Here is a 20,302-nt window from a genome sequence, read left to right as displayed (position 1 = left end):
AGTTAGCCCACAGAAACTCTCACTCATACAAACACAAACACAAAATAAAAAAAGCTTTACAAGCACACACACACACACACACACGTGGTCACAGCGTTATAGTAAACAGTACATGCATGCACAGATGTTAAATGTATGAGTGATGCACATGCACTGAGAACAAGCATGGGAGACAATTACCCACAATAATGCTCATATTTTAAGACCTCACTCATTTACCTTCAAATTTATTAAACATTTTTCTCATCTTGCGAAACACACACACCAAGGTACTCACAGTCCAAGGTTTTACTGTACTAGAGGTTTACCTCCCCGTGTGCAGAGCCTGGCGCCTGTGTGCCGCTTCTCACACTGCTCCAAGGTTTCATCAGCCGCTAGTCTTTTTGTCATATGTGCTGCCTACTATGTCCTGCCTACATCTGGTGAGGAGCACCTGTGATGTGCCAACATTATTGTGGCATTTTTCTCTTTAAAACAAATGGTGCTGCCTAAAGTACTAGTCAGTGGGGAACGGAAAAGGTGATGATGCTGCATATTGTCGCCTGTGCAAACACCACAAACACCACCCAACGCCCAAACAAACAAACAAACTGAATTTTTGTTTTACATATACACATACATTATAAAACACCATAATCATTTTTTTTACTAAAATTGGTGTAAGATTCTAGAAGCATATGACCTTTTAAAATTTTTTTTTGTAAAAAACTTAACCATGTCAAATTAATTTAACAAAATTAGGCTTTTATAATAATATACCTTTTCAGGTTTATGTTTTTTTTTTGTGAAATCTAAATTGTACAAAGTTACAGACACTACAATAAAAGGGCTGAAAATTGTATTTAGCAAACGTGTTTCTTTTAATCTGTTAAAAATATGTATGCATATTTACAAAAAAAAAAAAAGAAACGAAGCATGGATCAGGAGATAAGAAGCATTAAGTCTTAAACATGGTGTTATATGATGCTATCTGAACATGTACTTTTCCATCTAGGTGAGACACTTTTTTGCACCAAAATCATGTTTTGGCCGAATATAATTAAAATAGAAGTCTATGAAGTGTAAAAGTGTAAAAAGTTTAATTCAAATTAATTATGCAGGATAAATTGTACAGAATGATTCTAAATATTCTAACCATGCTGTTCTGTTGACTGAATGTCACGCTTGAATGTCTTTCAGAGCTGCAGTTCGAGGCGGAGTTCAGTAGAAAGGGGCATGGGTTAAATGCGGTTAGAGAGGGAAAATAAACACCCAAAACAAAAAGTCGCAACAATCTGGCAACCCGCTCACTCACTCACTCGCTCGCTCGCGCTCAGTGAGACCCGCGGCTCGGAACGCATTCAGGCCGGAGAGCGCGCGCGTGAGAGGATCACATCTGGATCGATCTGATCATTCCTGCTGTGTAAAACTCGATCATGGATAAACAAGAAACTACACACGACCCGATCATTCATCGTTTGCATTTACAAAAACCCATTTCCGCGTCTCTAATGTGTATGTGATCCGCACGCCTGGGTGTCTTCGGGAGTTCCACCGGTTCCATGGAGGAGACCTGTTGGATTTTCAAGCTTTGATTTAAAGATAATAATAATAATAGTAATAAAAAACAAATCGCTCTGAATGGGCGTTATGCCATCAGGGAACGACACCGACCTGGACTGCCACAACACCGAGAGCGTGGAGCTGAACGCGAGCCCGGTGAGCAGCGCGCTGATGTTCGCGGCGGGTGTGCTGGGCAACGCGGCCGCGCTCCTGCTCATCGAGGTGCGGCGGCGGAAGGAGCGCAGCCGCAACCAGCGCGAGTACCACCGGCGCACCTTGTTCCATGTGCTCGTCACTGCGCTCGTGGTCACCGACCTGGCCAGCACGTGCCTGGTGAGCCCTCTCGTGCAAGCCGCGCACGCGCTCAACACCACGCTGATCGCCATGACCGAGAACCGAGGCGCGTGCCACTACTTCGGCTTCGCCATGACGTTCTTAAGCCTGGTCACGCTGTCGCTGCTGCTCGCCATGGCGCTCGAGCGCTACGTCTCCATCGGCTACCCGTACCTGTACGGGCGACGCGTGAGCACGCGCTGCGGCTACGTCGCGATCCCGTGCGTGTACGCGCTGTGCGCGCTCTTCTGCTGCCTGCCGTTCGCGGGATTCGGCAGGTACGTGCAGTACTGCCCCGGCACCTGGTGCTTCATCGACATGAACCCTAAGCACAGCGCGGACCGGGTGTTCGCCAACGTCTACGCCACCGTCATGCTGCTCATGGTGCTCGCGACCGCCGCGTGCAACTGCTTCGTTTCCTATCACCTGGTGATGATGTACCGGAGGCGCATGGTGAACCGCGGATCCTCGATTACGCGCAGCCGGAAAGAGCGAAGACCCTTTTCCCTTTCGCAGGAAGTGGAGTTCCTCATCCTGTTAGTCATCATGACTGTTATATTTGTCATATGCAGCCTGCCCTTAATGGTAAGTGTCCAAAGGAACCCAAAAACTTTCTCCCTGCTCCCTAAAAGTGCATGCGTTAATGCGAAAGAAATAGGGCTCCATGAATTATAGCAAACCAGCCATCCTTTATAAGTGCTCTTATATTTATTATAAACTACCTAAACTATTGAGCTCTTGAATTTAATGAGTTTAATCCGAATCTTTCCAAGTTGGAAACTTGGCTCTAACATGAACGGACAATTCGGGAACAACCACTTAAATTATGAGGGAAACGTTTGAACAGTAAGTTAGTACTGATTTGTTATATTTGTCACAAGCAGCCTGCTCTTAATGGTAAGTGTCCAATAAAACACCAAAAACTTTCTCCATGTTCCCTACAAGTGCATGCGTAAGTGCAAAATTGAATAAATAACCAGGGTTTCATAAATTATAGCAAATCAACCATCCTTTTTTAAGTGCCCTTATATTTATTACAAAGTTCCTAAACTATTAAGCTCTTGAATTCAATGAGTTTAATCAGAAACTTAATAGTCCAATTCTCAATAATAATAAATATTCTCCAAAAGGGAAACTTGTTTCTAGCATGTTCAATAAGCAGACAATTAAGGAACAGTCACCTTTCTCCCTGTCCCCTAATAAGTATACTTTTGTATATATATATATATATATAAAAGTAGGTTTTCATTAATTCCCTGAAGTGTATTGTAGCCAATCAACCATCCTTTATGGCATAGTTAACCCAGTCGCCTTGCACCTTAAGGGTCTGAGTTCAATTCCCTCCTCAGAGTCTTTGTGCACGGAGTTTGCGTGTTCTCCCAGTACTTGGTGGGTTTCCTCCGGGTACTCCGGTTTCCTCCCACAGTCCGAAGACATGCAGGTTAGGCTAATTGGCATTCCCTAATTGCCCGTAGTGTGTGAATGAATGTGTTATTGTTGACAGGAGGTCCTACCACGATTTTGAAATGGGAATAAATACAACGGTGATCACCATTGGCCTCTACAGTCTCTAATTGGACTACAGAGGTTGCTAGATGAATGAATGGATGAAACCACCCTTTCTAAGTGCTGTTATATTTATTATACCGTTTCTATACGACTGCTCTCCTGAATCTAACGAGTTTAATCAAAATCTTAATAACAAATGTTCTTTAAAAAGGAAACTTGGCTCTAATCTGTTCAGTGAGCAGACAATTCAGGAACAGCCACTTAAATCATGAGGTAAATGTTTGCATAGTTAGATTAAGTTTGCACAGTAAACTAGTACCAAGCTAATATGTTGAATTTAGCTTACAGTTAAAAATCTAAAAGGTTTAAGAACCTCAGCCACAGACCAGAATATAGTACCCGAGGTAGAATCTTGTTCCCTGATTTCCACAAACCAAATTGAACTGTGTGTGCTCTGCGTCCCCTCGGCCACATCATGTTGTGTACTGTACTGCTTCGTTGATGTATTAAGCAAGGTCTGAAACGGTGCTAAGCACACAACCAGGGAGAAAAAAAAAAAACCCAAATGTAAAATGCATTAAATGTTCGTCGTCCTGTCTGGCTTCTCATCTGCTGCAGTGCATTTTGGGATTTAATTACAGCACCATTTTCGATATGTTGTGCACTGCCGTTTTTATAATCCGGTATCCGGTGTGATCCTGAAATGCCCTGCAGATCGCTTGTCTCCAAACCATGCAGACCAGGAGCAAAGCCTTTACTTGAAATATTTGCAGACATTAGAAGCTTAAACTGTAAATCAAATCATAGACAACTTCTTAATGCAGATTTATTTCATGAGCCGAACTATTTAAATATTAGTATCATGAATGAAACATAAAATATTATTTTCTCCAATAATATTTAACATTTTTATTGGCCTTCTGGAGCATTTGAGTTCATGAAAATTCCCACAGCCAAGCACTTCAGGCTCAAGTTAACGTTATTTATAGGCCGACTTGTGTTTGAGGTTTGGATTAAACCCCCAAAAACTGCTTAAATTGCCACATAATGTTGCAACTATATAAGAAATATCACACTTATTACAAATAGTACACACTATTGTGACTGGTGATGATGCTCCAATTTCCCTATTGTCGCTGATTTTAATGATAATGACTGGAAGATTAGGAGTTCAAAACTGCTGGTGATCCACTGATTATCCCTTGAGAAAAGCCGCTAATCCTTATCTGTCCCCGTGGGGTGTTTATACGATGCTGCACTCTGACCTCAAGGGACATGGTTACAGATAGACAGGGCTCCTTAACTCGTGCATGATGCATAACACATGGCTTTGTTTTAGGCACAGTTTTAAAAAGCACTTTATTTGACATATGCTAGGCTTAAGCACCATATTGTATTTCGGACAGATTTCTGTTATGTGTTTATCATGTCTACATTCTTATGTATAAAACCACTTAATATTACAGAAGAAGATTTTCATGCCTGTAAAGAAAGCAACACATTACATGACAGACCAGTTTTCAGATTAAAAAAAAACAACAACTAATGTCAGCTTGTGGGAGTGTGACAAAATAACCAGAAGAACAACTTAACAGCTGTTACACTTATGATACTGTGCAAAGGTCTTGGGAACAAGATGCCTTTTGAAAACATTTCTACACAAAATAAACTTCTATAAAAGAACAATTAAGATAAATTAAATAAACACAGTGAATATTAGGTGTGACTAATTATTTGCATGAAAATAATCAGTAGTGTTAGACACAGATTTGTGCAGTTTTTTTCTAACAAAAACAGCTAATAGGTTTTACTGAGTGTGCTGGAAAATACGCGAGTTCTTCTGGTAACTTCATCACACTTGTTTCTTTCCATTTTTATGCAGAACCCAGGCATGCAAATATTCTTCTATAGTGTTAAATAGTTATTTCATTAATTTTAAAGTTATTTGTTTGGTAATATTGAATGGTTGTGTACATAATAATGCAGAAATGATCAACATATACAGTATAACAACATTTATACTAAAGATAATGTGGTGCCTAAGACTTTTGCACAGTACTCTAGCCAACCTTAAACCAGCATATTTGTTGTCCATTTTTTGATTTAACTCCTTTACATGATCATAAAGGACTTGCTCTTGTAAAAACCTATTACTAGAATAATTATTACTATTTTTTTACATAGAATCCTGACTTAGAAGAATTTCTTTGAACCTCACCTCTACATAATAACTGTGCTTACCTAAGTGCTTATCTTAGACAAGAATTCTGACTCACTGTACTAAAAAAACACATTAACAACAGAAAACCTCTTTAATTAAAGCCCACCTCTTATGTAAGTCTTATTGCAGTATTAAATTGTGTTTTTGTATTTGCAATTCAGAGATTTGTAAATTAAGCTCTAAATCTGTGCAATTGTGTAATTTCACTCTATTCATGATTCCACCACTTGCGTAAAGGACTGTTTTTTTTTCTTCTGATGGAAGAATGCTTAAGGCACAGTTAACCCAAATTACTGCTTGTGAAAGCAGAACGCATGTTAAAGAACTTCAAAAAGACAAACGTGCTCACGTGCCAGCACACTATAACTAAACTTTACCTTTTAAAAATAATCATTAAAATACAGTACTGTTTTCTCACAAGTCATCCATTACATGCACAACTTAAGATTTAATATAAGTCATATTTCCATATCGTCTGCTATGTTCCTAAATGTAAATTAATGTTGCAAATTAATTTTAATGACATCATTAAACTGTTTTTATTCAGCATTAATAAAAGCGAGTAAACCACATTTTTTTGTACTTCTATGATAAATTTTATTTGTGCAGAAAATACGCTTTCCGCAAAGACTTGAAAGACATTTAAGACAAAATGCGTGCTTTATTAAATTCTGTGAAGTAAAAAGGAAAATGCTTTAATCTTAAAACCTTTGTTTTTCACAAGGACTAAATGACGCCGCAGTCGTGTACAGTATGTTCACTATATTTCCTGCATTCAGATTATGATAGGACAGCAGATACAGAACTACTTTCATTAACAGTAAGGTTTAAGTAAGTGTTTGTTATTGTTGCTTGTTTAATCTTATCTCAGCACAGAGAAAGTAGTCGAACATCCATGATAACCACTTGTACCCGGATGCTGAGGGTAGAGATTTGTTTTAAGATTATGATGCACAGCACGCTAACAAATTGCCAGCAAAAGAGGTGTAATGTTAACGGTGACATGAGAGTTTTTACCTACAATATATGAAAGGTTAAAAAAATCAACAACAAAAAAGTTACTTAAGTTTTTAAAATAATCATGATAATATATAAAAGAATGTTCAAGTCAAATCTTGACTTTTGATTATGAAGAATGAAAGAACACAGTTATGGGAGTAAGAACTCCTTTTATTCCTTTATATAATCCCCTGCTACACTAATGCACTTATCTCAGAGTTTCACCAGTGCTTGGATAAAATTAGAAAGTAGAAAGTTTTGTCGCGCTGCCTGCTTCACGTCCGAAACACTGGCCTCCCATTTGCACATAACAGGATCTTGGCTGGTAGTTATTGATACATCGCCCCATAAAGTTCTGACCTCGCTCCACATATTTGGGAGTTCCTAGGAGGCCAGCGTTTCAGACATGTTTTCAATCATGGATCTGGTGTACTGAGAAAAAGATTATATAGAAAAATAAAGGGAGTTTTTACTCCTGTAATGGCTCAAACATGTGGAGCGAGGTCAGGACTGTAAGGGGGATGTGGCAATAACTCCCAGCTGAGTCGCTGTAATGTGCAAGTGGTGCTGTCATCAGTATGACAGCAAAAACAGCACCTTTGGTGATCAAACCAGGCCATTTTTTCCATTAAAGGAAAGCGCCATTAAAGGAGTTCCTGGAGGGCCAGCATTTCAGAGGTGAAGCTGGCAACCCAACAAAACTTTCTACCCAAAAATAAAGGGAGTTTTTACTCTTATGACTGTGTTCTGTCATTTCACACAATAAATTTGACTTGTTTTGACTTGGACAGCCCTCATGATATAGCCATATTGCACATAGAGGAGGAGTAATAGCCTTCTCCTCCTTTAAGCCCTGTCATCCTCCAGCAGTTGAGTTTGACTCAACTTTGCCTCGTATTGATTTCGTGAAATATTAATAATTGGCACTTAAAAGCTGCAAGCACACGACCCAAAAAACGATCTGTGAGAATAATGAGGGGAAAAATCGCAGCTCAGGTTACGTTGCATTATGTGTGCAGGAAGTGATTTCTACTATTGCAGGCGATTAAAATCTCATTTAAAGCAATATCGGGCCAAATGGTGCTTTTGTACTTGTTCGGACAAACGCACTTGTTTACTTTTACAGCTGAAAGCCTTGAAAAAAAAAAACAACTCTGAACTTTCAGCACAGTAACCATAATCATTCCTTGCCTGTTAGCTCTATCAGCTTTGTAGCTCCAGTATAAAACCTAAAAAACACACTCCAGACATAACAAGGATTGTATTAAAAATAAACCATCTTCATTTTTAGTAGAGTTTACTCAGGCACAAGCATGGATGTCAGGTATTATAGCTGATTGTAATGTACAATACGTTCTGTAATTGAGTTTATCTGACTGTCTTGGGTTGATGCTGAATCCTGATCAACTGCTGCAATGTGATTTGTCTTATTTAAAGTTATAATCTAATCATTGTTGAAGCATTAAAAGGTCATTGTTGTCACCCCGTGTCTCAATTCAACATGTGAACGAATCTACATTAAAAATCGATTTCACAACTATCAAAAGCCAGACAACACCTCTTCTTTTGTTAATTTAGTTTTTATTTGCCAAGGGCCAGCTCGGAAAGAAACAAAACCAACAGGCATTATGCAGTGGTACTGCAGATCGTTTCTGAATTAAGTCATACAGGGAGTGTGCAGAATGAAAGCCATCCATGACTAGACCAGACAAGATGACTTGTTGAGGCTGAATTCCAGAAAATACCTCAGAGGGAAATGTTTCCTCACGAAAGAAACAAGGAAAGGGACTGACGATAGAGTTCGGATTTCTGAAGAAGCGATCTTTCTGTCCTCAGAAGGCAACACAGACCCTTGAGGGACAGAAAGACAAGACCTTTGACCGTGATTGGGGACAAAAACTGGATGGTCTGTGTAGGATGTGTGACATGTGGCAAAATGTTCAGCGGACCTGTACACGAATGCATAAACGGTCAGCTCCTTACGGGGTCGTGTTGAAATAACGCACAAGAATGCTACCTCCCAGTAGAGCATGTAATGAGACAGTTCCTGGCGCTTTCACTAACACACACACACACAAGCACATGCAGCATTCTCATGACACCATTGACCTTTAGATAACCTTTGAAGTGAAACTTGCTCCAAAGTAAACTAAATGATGAACTATAGTTTGCAGGAATTTGCATCATAATATTATGGGAAAATATTAATTTAAACCGGGCTCAGTTTGAAAGCCTAGACTATTATAAGTTCACCTTAGATCATTAGCCCCAGATCCGATTTATAGATTTAGATCCCAAATGGATAAAACAGATGGATTCACGAGGCCATGTATTTGGACTAGTAGGCTAGCTTCTTCCGTTCTAGCTAGTTAACTTTAAATGAGCTAGCCACATTACTTACTTATGAAATATGTCAATTTTTGCCCTGAAGAACTGAAATTTTGTCTCGGCAAGTAAAGCATTTCCGCTTATGCATGACCAAACCAAACGCCATTCAGAGCTTGTTTGCAGCAGTGGTAAGCCAAGCAAAGCAAGTTTACATGTTTTTTTTTTGTGTGTGTGTGTGTTTTTTTTTTTTTGCATTTTGCACAAGAAGCGAGAACAGTAGCATGCAGAAAAGGGAGTCACTTTTAGTTTCGTTTTTAAAGAGCAATCATAAATTATGGTTACATGAGGTTTAATGCCTATTATTTCATATTTTACTCCATTTACCTGTCTTTTTTTAAATGTTTTGATTTGTTTTTATATAAAAAATAATAATTATAGTGTTTCTTGAATATCGGTAATCCGGAATGGATTAAATTAGTATGTCGAGGTACCAGTTTACCATTTATTTATTTATTTAACACATTTTATTCACCCAGCATTTTCTGTTTTAGATGTTTTTAGCCTAATTATGGTTTGCGGAAATGCAAATAAATGACGCAGGCTTGAGCAGTGAGAGCTTACTGTAACGGACAAGGCTTTAGGTTTTTCTCTCAGGCAGATGGTTAAGTTTTAAAGTAATTATTCTTTTACAGAGAGGCAATTTTGAGGAAACGTTAAAGACACAGAATGCTGTTACACGGTGAAAGTTTTACATGTATGATGCATGTCACTTTTAATAATTCCACTGTAAAAGTGATTTGTCATTTTATCTTTTTTGTTTTTTTTTTCAGTTAGAAGTTAAGGTCTAAAATTCATTCTAGTGAAGCAGAAGTGGACGTGTATGTGTGTCGGATTAGCGAAGCTAAAAAATCTTCTGATTCACAGAAGGGGGGTCGTATAAAAAAGTTTTGTGAACTACTGAACTAATCTATTGAACTAAAAAAGAACTTTAGTCTTATAATAGATGAAAAACTAAAAAAGGACAGAATTCGATTAGAATATTAATTACCAGTGGGATTATTTCAGAGACCCCAGCAGTAATTACCCGAACTGAAACCTGAGGGCAGGACTGACACCAAAGTACCTTGAATGACACTTACAACTTTAAAAGAAGGCCAGTTAAAATAAAAAAATCCTTAGGTAACATTTCAAAGAAAAAAAATGTAACCTCCAAGTGCCCTAAAAAGTGCTAAATTTTAAATAGTTTAATTAAATGCAAAATTAGTTAATAAGTTAAATTTAAATTTTAAAGTTTAACCGTTAGTGCCTTACACACACAACAATTTTGAGACAGTTACAACTTTTTTTTTTTTAACTAAACTAATGAGAACTTAAACATTAAATTGGAAATGTGTGATTATCACAGACTTGTCTGCCCACGCCCACATCAGAAGAAAATATGATTTACAAATAAATCCATTACAGAACATTTCCACATAAACCCATTACAAAATATTACTAATGCCAGCTTGCATGCCTCTCAACAGGGTGGCGTTTAACTCGCGCATTCAATGCAACCTGTCAATAGAACCTGCATAATGGCACAACCTCAGGCACACAGCAGCTAATCCCTAAGTGTGGGAGTTGCAGTTTCACGCTTTCCTGCACACCTGGCCTATGTCATGTCTTAATAAGCAAGCCTTTATGGGATGGATTCACCCTAACCCGAAACCTGATAGGACAAGTACCACCTGCTGATACACATTACAGTGCATCCGGGAAGGATTCACAGCACTTCACTTTTTCCAAATTTTGCTATGTTAAAGCCTTATTCCAAAATGGAATCGCTCACTTTGGCCAGGCGGCGTGCATACATTTTTCTGTACCGTTCCCCAGATCTGTGTCCCTTCTGTCTCGGAGGTCTCCAGACAATTGCTTGGACTTCATGGCTTGGTTTGTGCTCTGACATGCACTGTTAACTGTTGGACCTTATATAGACAGGTGTGTGTCTTTCCAAATCATGTCATTATTTACTACAGGTGAACGCCAATCGGGTTGTAGAAACATCTCAAGGATGATCAGATGATCAGGTTACACCTGAGCTTAATTTTAAGGGTCATGGCAACAGCGTGTGGATATGTATGTTTTTTTTTTTTTCGTTTTTTATTTGAAATATTTTTGCAAAGACTTCAAACAATCTGTCATTATGGGGTGTTGTTGAATTTAATCCATTTTGGAATAAGGCTGGAACATAAAAAAGTGAAGCGCTGTGAATCCTTTCCGGATGCACTGTATTCAAAAACAATACGACTGAATATACGTCATCTCCGAGACATCGAATTTACGCTAGAGGCCAGCAATACAGGAGCCAAACTTGAAAACTAAATTTTTAAACCAAAAATAAATAAATAAATAAAAAGCAGTCTAATTTACAATTAGAATTCTAGCAATCTTAGAACCTCAGAAATAATTAATTATTGTTTACATTTAATATGCATTTAGAAAAAACAATATGGTCCCAACATTTGCGAAACAAACATCCTTGCCAACCAATCAGCATTTCCGGCTGCACAAGACACAGAACTGTAGATATGAATGATGTGCCATTAGCGTCCCAAAGGACAGCATGTAAGCGAATCAGTGTGTCTCAGTGTGCGTCAGCCATTACCTCGCTCTTTGCGTCATGACACGGGCACGTCATCATTATGCTTCAATGCAGCACTATAAATTAATCAATACACACACACACACACAAACACACACACACAGTAATCATGTTATTATCACTCAAGGGAATGGAATCAGAAGTGATTTTTTATTTATTTATTATTTTTAATAATAACTAGGGCCATTACGGAGGCCTGGACTATAACCGCCCAATTTCCTATATGACACACAAACACTTAAACACTTTCATTCATTAGTTGATTCATACCAGCGGCCTGAAAGGCATTACAGCATGTAATTGCCTGTCAGAAACTCAGAAAGTCATAGATTACACCACAAGAGTGCAAAGACAGTCCAATAACATGATTACGTCGGTTTACAAGCCAAGATCCAGTTCGAATATCAGTGAAAATATTAGTGTTGACTTTAGAAGCTGAATTTAATCATATCAAAGTTAAAGTCAATCGACTCCTTATTTGTGTATCTTCAAAAAAATAATAATTATATCTCGTATCACGATGTGTAAGGTTATACAAATAGGAGTTATACAAATAGCTCCGATCTTAATAGCGCAACAACCTTTTGACCTGATTCATCATGAGGTCATTGACATTGACATTGACTATAAACCCCCAGAGTTTGTTTGGCGAGTGCACAACATTTTTATTTTGTTCAAGTGTTTTAAGAGAATCATATTTTTAGACATTAAGCAAGTCTTGCTTAGCTGTGTACATCTGGAAAACCTTTTAATCTAAAAATGTCTGATCAGACGATTATAACCTAATAATGCTAGGGGGTCAAAACAATAATGGGCTGAAAGAGCTAATAAACCCGTCACGAGAGGAAATAACGAATAAAAAACTGTCTGTTGGGTCATACAGGAAGGTTTTCTAAATGAAACCAAATTCGCCCTGAGCTCAGTGCCAGCTGCTGAGTCATGGAGAATCATCGCTCACTCGTACATATTGTTTTCTTAACATATTTCCAATACACCCTTAGCTACCATCAAATGCATCAAGCTTAACCAGCCAGTGTTTGTCTCCTAAACTTACATCAGTGAATTACTGATTCAGACTAATTGCCTGGCGAAACGTTCCCGCCTCTTTAACATGCCGTTTATATCGGAGTCAGTGTTAAAGGCACTCGTTCGCCTTCGGGAACAGTTTTTTTTCTTCGGTTTTTCCACGTGCATGCCTTGTGTTTACTGTACAGGTTTTGGAAGAAAGCACTCACATTACAAACTGCAAGTTAAACTATCTTATAAGTCGCTTTAAGAAGATCTGGGAATTCATACACAATGGCGTTCAGGTCAAACCGGGACTTGTGGTGAAGTTTACAATGGCGTAAAAACGATTAACATTTACAGAAGACTTTAAGTACAGTATGGTGATAAGACTCTTCGCCACCGTAAAACATTTTAAACTGCAAATGTTTTAAAGATCACTTGTTCCTAACTTGCCGAACAGACGCATCTGTCTGTGTGAGCTGTACACAGGCTTGGAAATGCCATTAAAGAAGTTCCTGGGAGGCCAGCGTTTCAGATTTGACACAGTCAGTCCAATCGTGTCTATAGTATAAAGCACTAGTAAAACGCTGGGATCAGTGCATGAGTGTAGCAGGGGACTAAATTAAAAGTCCCGGTTTGACTTGAACTTACATATACATAGACAGACAGTATATACATGCTTTTTCACAATACTGTAATTGCAAAGCCGCCAGGAGAGCTGTAAAAGAGCGAGAGGATGGACATTTCTACTTTGTCCAGTAAATATTAAAAGGGTAAAGAATGACGTCTATAATAAATCTGTACCTTGTGTACCAATGCCCTCACATCCTAAAAAACATCACCCTATTTATTTAAATTCATTCTGTTTTTCCTTCTAAAGAAGCTCCGGTGAAAAGAGGACCGACCTGACCTGTAGCAAGTGGAAGGGATTGAATAGTTTTTTTATTTATTCATTAATAATAAAAAAAATTGAGATTTTAGAATATCAGTACTCGCTTGTATTCACAGTAAGGCTGGACAATATGACAAACTTATTTTAATATTGATGTCTTATTTAAATAATTGATACTATTTTATCTATTTTAATTAGATAAAATAATATTTAAAAACCTTTAAACTTGTAAAATGTATTTTATAAATGTATATATTATGAGAATTAAAAAAAAAATTATAGCAATTCTTATACAAACCTATACATGATGCATCGCCAAGCTGTCAATCATAAATGTTTTTGTATATTATAGCAAAGTTTTTTTCCGCAGAAATTCTTAATTTAAATTAGTGTTCTAATTCACACATTTTTGTCTCACAACTTCTAACCACATGGTGTTCTTTAACGGGAAATCATTTTATTACATTTAGTCATTTTTGTTGCGCTGCCTACGCTGTTGTTCTGTCTTCTAAAAAAATCCCTTTTTTAAAAGAATCATTAAGAAACTGATATTAATATTTGTATTTCAGTTTGTTCAGTACCTCATTGCATTTGTATATTTCAAAGGCCAAGCGAACTCTCAGTAAATCATGATCATGCGCGAAATGACTCTTCCGACCTTTAGTTCACAAGTCTAACAGTAACCCACGTCTTATGCCACATCTGTGGAACTGAGAAATGAATTGTCACTCTCAGGATGAAGTCGTGTCCCTGAACCTCAAGTCCTGGAAGGGATTTAAAAATAGCTCGTAAGTCATGGCTGGATTTATTGAGGTGGATTGACTCGCTGGTCCTGAATAACACAGCCAACCATACTGTATCTCACTCGCATGATGATTACTTTAGTGGCAAACCGCCAGTGATCACAGCGATACGGAGACTTCCAAGGAATCAAATCTAGTTAAAGGATACAAGTCAGGATACACACACATATATATATATTCTATATATAGGTTCTATATTATTATTATTATTAATTTTATATATATATATATATATATATATATATATATATATATATATATATATATAAATTTTCCGTCCTAGCACTTTCAGCCTTTTATATAAAGTAGCTAAAAGGGCTACAAGATCCTAAATTAGTGTCATAAGCAGGTGGATTTTATCTCTTGACAGAAGCATGTCAATTTCGACCACGTCCAGGCTTCACTTCTTCAAAATCATGTTTTTGAGCATGCATAACTTCCTCTAAATGCTCCGCTTGCAAACATCTTTAGCTGCATGATCATCCATTGTCTTGTGACATAAAGTAAATTTAATAAATTGGTGCTAATCAGCTTACCGATTACGGTAAAGCCTTGTAAATGTCTCCGTAATGTATCCATATTACCGAGCAGACGTTAATTAGAGCGTCTCTGCTTATACAAAAAAAAAAAAATTAAATTAAGGTATCACACATCTTTAAAAATGAGATTTAAAAAAAGATTTGTCCATGACGTTAAATAAAAGTGTAATTAAATGCAAAGGCAACACGGTGTTTGCTCTGTGTTTGGTCTAATATCCGGATGCGTGTCACATGGCAAAATAGTAATGCCAGTCTAATAATTCTTCATGAAAAAAAAAAGTTTTGAATCCAATGTCACCTGTTAAAAAAAAATCATGCAACCTATTCAAATAGTTAATTCCTAGACAGCAAAATGAACACAGTGTAAGGCAAGTGTGCTCCAGGTCTTGACTTAAGAACGTCTTTATAAATAAACAACTCTCTGGGTTCACCTGTGCTGACTCTGGACATCTTCTTATAATGCTCTTCTGCCATTTGTGACAACCAGGAAGGGTATCAGGATGTTTGCCTTTGGCGTGGTACGATGGTGTACATCAGATTCCATTACACTCATGTTGTGATCTTTTATGCAGCATTTAACAGAGTTGCAAAAACTAGTGGAGGAACAGCATGGCTTACTCATCAGTGAAGCATCTGGATCTTAAACTAAACTAAGACCAAGGATTATGTAGTTGGCGTGATTTAAGGGAAATGCTGCATTACGCATAGTTTACATGAAAACAATTCGTTTCTCATCAAGACCCTGATTGCATATACTGAATTTAATTTAATCAAAAAATCTGAAGATCAAAGAACTATAGAATCCATGTCACTTGATTAAAGTGTGTAAAACTGAAGTGGGTAACATCAGCCCCGTAATGCTTCAAAAATGAGCGATTAAATCATAATGTGTTTCAAGTACAAAAACTAAGTTGTATAAATGTAAGTAACATAATTCATACTTGTGGAAACGCTATGACGTTCGGATTTAATTAAAGGTTGTTCTTATTGTGTGTGCTGTGATGCACTGAGTGTTCTGGTGCCTTTCCATCAATTTGTGCTTCATTGGCTTTTCTTTGGAATTGGACCAGACAGGCTAGCCGTTGATCTTATAGATATAGACGAGTCTTGGTTACCCATGTTAACTGGTATATAGTTTACTGGTATATAATTAGTAGTGTTAAAGTTAGTGTTATAGCTGTTAATGTTATGGCTGATTGGTGTGATCAATGATAACAGCAAATAACAACAAGGTCTAAATATTGTTTTAATATGATTATGCGTATGTTCCCTGTAATAAACTGTAGTCTTTGACAATTGGATAATTCGGACCCATCACAATATTAATTTGCATTTTGTCAGATTTAAATAATGGATATTTGCAGATTCCTGGTTCAATAAACTCCATATTGATTTGGAAGTTTACTACTCTATAATTTCTGGTTGCTGAGATATGGCCGATGTGGGTTTGGTTACGAGGAGTGCCCTGAAAAGATGATGAAATCCTATTTTTAGAATATTTAAATGATGATTCCATTGCATGACTAAGTGCCATTTGACTGAACACTTAGTTAATAACCTAGTAACCCAGTGTAAGTATCTAAACAATGATAGAAACTGGGAAACTTCGAAGTAGAAAAGGGAATCCTCAGCCTCATTTAACACCAGGATTTCCCTGCAAGTCATAAAAATAACTTCCCTAGCAGTGCAGATTTATAGGAGAAATAAAAAAAAGTGTGTTTTTATATCATGACTGAAATAAAATGCTTGGATAGTGTTCATTAAAGTATTTCAAAGCAATATTTAGGATTCTGTTAAAAGATAAGGTACAGTACCAGTCTCTTCTAGATTCCAGAACAATACTGCATTTTTTAAATAAAACTGATAAATCAGTCAGTTCTTATTTTAAGACGTGAAAGTCTGCTGTTCTGGAACAGTTCTTGCAGGAACAGTATTGTGTCAAGTGCGTTTGTGAAACCCATTAAGCTCCATGATGAAACTGTCTCTCATGAAGACCTTCCCAGGAAATCAAGACCAAAACTGAGCTCTGCTGCAGAGGAGAAGTTCATTTAGAGTCACCAGCCTCAGAAATCAACAACCAGCACCACAGATTAGAAAAATCTGAAATCTGAAAGAAAAAAAATCTGTTGGCCATAGCGTAAAAAAAAAACCTAACCTGTACTTAATACCTGACTTGATATGATGGCTGACAATTTGACGGGTCTGTATCACGATTGTTCAGAACTGCTCAATAGTGCAGTTAGTGCATGTCCTTAGCACCCATACAGTCCATCAGAACAAAACAGAAACTAAGCATGCATATAAAGCAATAAATAATTTATATGGACAAAAATAGCATTTACAGCCACTACGCTACACCCAGAACAAAGAGTACGCCTTCAGCTTCTGTATTAATAATTTTATAACGTCATTTAAAACAAGGCCATATAATTGGATCAAGTATTAACAAGAATTCGATTACATACAATGTGCATTTCTCAGTGTTTTAGATACAACGTTACCCCTAAACGTAATACAATTATAACAAAAAGGCGCCAATTATTTGATTTAATAGAAAAGTCAGCTGTAACCATGAAGTTTCAGGCAGTTAAGTAGGTTAAAAAAACACTGTGGTTTCAGATCTACCCAATTCTGCAGCTTTACAGTTGTGGTTCTGCAATGAAAAATAAAAAATTATGAATGCAAAAGTGAAAATTTTTTATTTATTCTGCAATAAACTAACCATGCATCAAAATGTGCATCAGTGGTTCTATTGTTTTTCATTCGGTGTAACAAAAATGTTAGCTGCTTGTTTAAAAAAAAAGTTCTTTCTTTTATGATACTTCTATGTGAAGTGCATGTGGTTTCTAATCTTAACAACATACACACACACACACATATGCGTACAGACTGCACAAGTGCAGATAGCAAGGGCCGGAAAATAACACCAACTAGAAAGTGCACCTTGAGAGCAGTGAACCACAGGCTTGTTGCTAATATAGAAACCGAGCTGAGAGAGAGAGAGAGAGAGAGAGATGTTCTGCAAATGTTCTGTGACAGGTTTCTTTAAAGTGCCTGCTTAGATATGTTTAAAAAAAATCTCATATAATTTTACGTCAAGTTAATCTTGTGAATCATTTGAATCATGTGACCCTTTCGGGTTTTGTTTGTTTGTTTGTTTGTTTGTTTGTTCAGAATGACACGCCTTCTGTAGAGAATCCTGATGACTGACTCTTGCATTGTCAAAAAAAATAAATAAATAAATACATTTGCTATGAGTTTAGCAATAAAAGACAATGATTGGAAAATTATCGAAGCTTGAGCCATGATCTGATGCTCTGCAGGATCCCGTGTCTGACATCCTGACAGCTGATGCTTGCACGTAGGCTTATACCAGGCTTATGTGGCCATATAAACATTGCCTTTAAAGGAAAACACCACCCTGAAAGACATTAAAATATATTTGTGGTTATGTAACCTTGCTAGTCTCATAATGTTACGAGTTTTAATAGGCATTTTATTGATTAGGAGAAAGAAAATAAATAAATCCATGATCTCAAACATAAATCAGGTTTCCAGACAAACCAGTCTTTATAATTATTTAATAGGATCTAATTTTATTTGATCAGGAAATCCCGAGTTTAAACTATTCAGCTTCCTGCCGATGGTAGCATTGTTGCTTATTTCTACCTTAATGATGCGGCGGCGCTTTAGTCATTTAATGTGCGCAGCTTTCCGAGGCATGAGAAATTGGAACTGTTATAGTGATACACTGATTAGTCTCTGTTTATCACATAGCTGCGCTCTTCTTGATGGAGTTTACCTTTTAATCACCAGTAAACTCATTTTTTCCGTTCTTCCAGGATTCTTGAAAATGAAAAGTTATAAGCATATTGTGATTAAAACTGCAAAAGTCATAATATTCACATTTGATTCCTTAAACGTTCCTAACGACTAATGCCGCCTTGTTTGTTTCTATTCCTCATCAGATCCGAGTGTACATCAACTCGATACAGAGGCGGAACGAGAACAAGATTGACCTCATCGCGCTGCGCTTCATCTCCAGCAACGCCATCATCGACCCGTGGGTGTTTATCATCCTCAGCCCCTCTAGGCTGCGGTTCCTTTTAGGGGCGCTGTGCAAAGCCGGAAACAGGAACTCGATGTACAGAACTTCGCTGGCCAAGAACTCGGACGCTCAGCTCGACGCCTCTCAGTGCCCGAACCTCACCGTCACCACTGAGATCACACACATAAATAAATCCGTTCAGATGATATGAAAAAGGATTTTTACATGAAAGTAAAAAGAAATAAATTATGCATGAATGAATGAATGTACTTCACAAACCCTGAGGAAGCAAGTGGGAATCCCAGATGCTGTAGGATCAGAGGAGGGGTTTGGTGATGTTATGGTGACCGAAGCGGTCGGGTTGTTGTTGTTATTGCTGTTGTAGTGTTCTTTGAAACCACTAAAGTATTTTTTTTGAGTAAAGACTGATTTCATTTAGCTCTTAAAAAAAAACAACATGACCGACAACATGAAGTATGTTCTGGATGCATTTTTACAGCACATATCCGAGTCATAGACTTCACTGGAAGATCGATAAAGCCATACCTGCAGATCCGGAGGAATCTTCCGGCACCAGGACATGAAGCTTTTATTGAGGTTTAACTAAAGTGGCGCTACGCGTTGATGCCCTAAGCTAAATCGTGAACCTGTCATTAATTTAAACGGGAGTTCCTAATTTCAAAGCGTTCGTATGCAACGTGTTTTTGTGTTTGTTCATGTGTAGGTATGATATGTTGTAATACAGGATGCTGATATATGGGTTCAAAATGTACCTCATTTCATGCAGTACTGAGATTGCATTTGCACTGAGCTGTGAAAAAAACAAAACAACAAAAAGATGTCGAGCTTGTATTTGTGACTGTACGATTAATACAGTGTTTGAAACTTTGTTGTTGTGAAACTTTGGGTCAGGTTCGCTTGACTTCTGTCAGAAGCATTAATAATTCTACGTCAGAAGAAGTCAGAAGGCAAAAAAAAAAGGGAGGAATAATCTTTGATTCGCCACAACAGCTGTTATATTGTGTAAGAATTGAAATACTCCAGGTTTTTCTTTCCCACTACAAAAACGATTTGTCTTTGTTTTTTGCTGGCATTCGTAGTCGGTTCCAACACCAACAATCTATTAGACTGAAACAGAATATCTCTTGACGCTGGATATTTTGCAGATTTTTTCCCCGAAACACCAAAATCACATACATGATTCATCTACATTAGGGTAAGAGTAGCAATGTGTACCATTATTGTCAGAACTGTATTTTAGCTATTCAGGAATGTGTATATTGCTGTCGCTGTCACTGTATTAAGGACCAAAATTTTGCCTTTCCATGAAATAAAAAACTAAAACACAAAAGTACCAAGAGATGTAAGAATACAATTGCTCACTTTTCTTTGGAAGAGAATAAACAAAGTCGATTAACGAGATCGTGTAATCCTTA

General features: G+C 37.5%; 1 protein-coding gene across 1 annotated transcript; it reads left to right on the top strand.

Annotated features, from left to right (window-relative positions):
- The first annotated feature begins 1,009 nt into the window (after nucleotides 1-1,009).
- Nucleotides 1,010-19,754, top strand: ptger2a (prostaglandin E receptor 2a (subtype EP2)). Its single transcript, XM_053510366.1, has 2 exons — nucleotides 1,010-2,460; nucleotides 18,787-19,754. The coding sequence occupies exons 1-2, from the start codon at nucleotides 1,621-1,623 to the stop codon at nucleotides 19,075-19,077; spliced, it is 1,131 nt and encodes a 376-aa protein (XP_053366341.1). The 5' UTR covers nucleotides 1,010-1,620; the 3' UTR covers nucleotides 19,078-19,754.
- The last annotated feature ends 548 nt before the right edge of the window (nucleotides 19,755-20,302 follow it).

Source organism: Clarias gariepinus, chromosome 13 (assembly GCF_024256425.1).
Source record: "Clarias gariepinus isolate MV-2021 ecotype Netherlands chromosome 13, CGAR_prim_01v2, whole genome shotgun sequence".
Taxonomy (NCBI): domain Eukaryota; kingdom Metazoa; phylum Chordata; class Actinopteri; order Siluriformes; family Clariidae; genus Clarias; species Clarias gariepinus.
The sequence above is the reverse complement of the archived record's forward strand: the minus strand, read 5'-3'. Positions and strand labels throughout refer to the sequence as shown.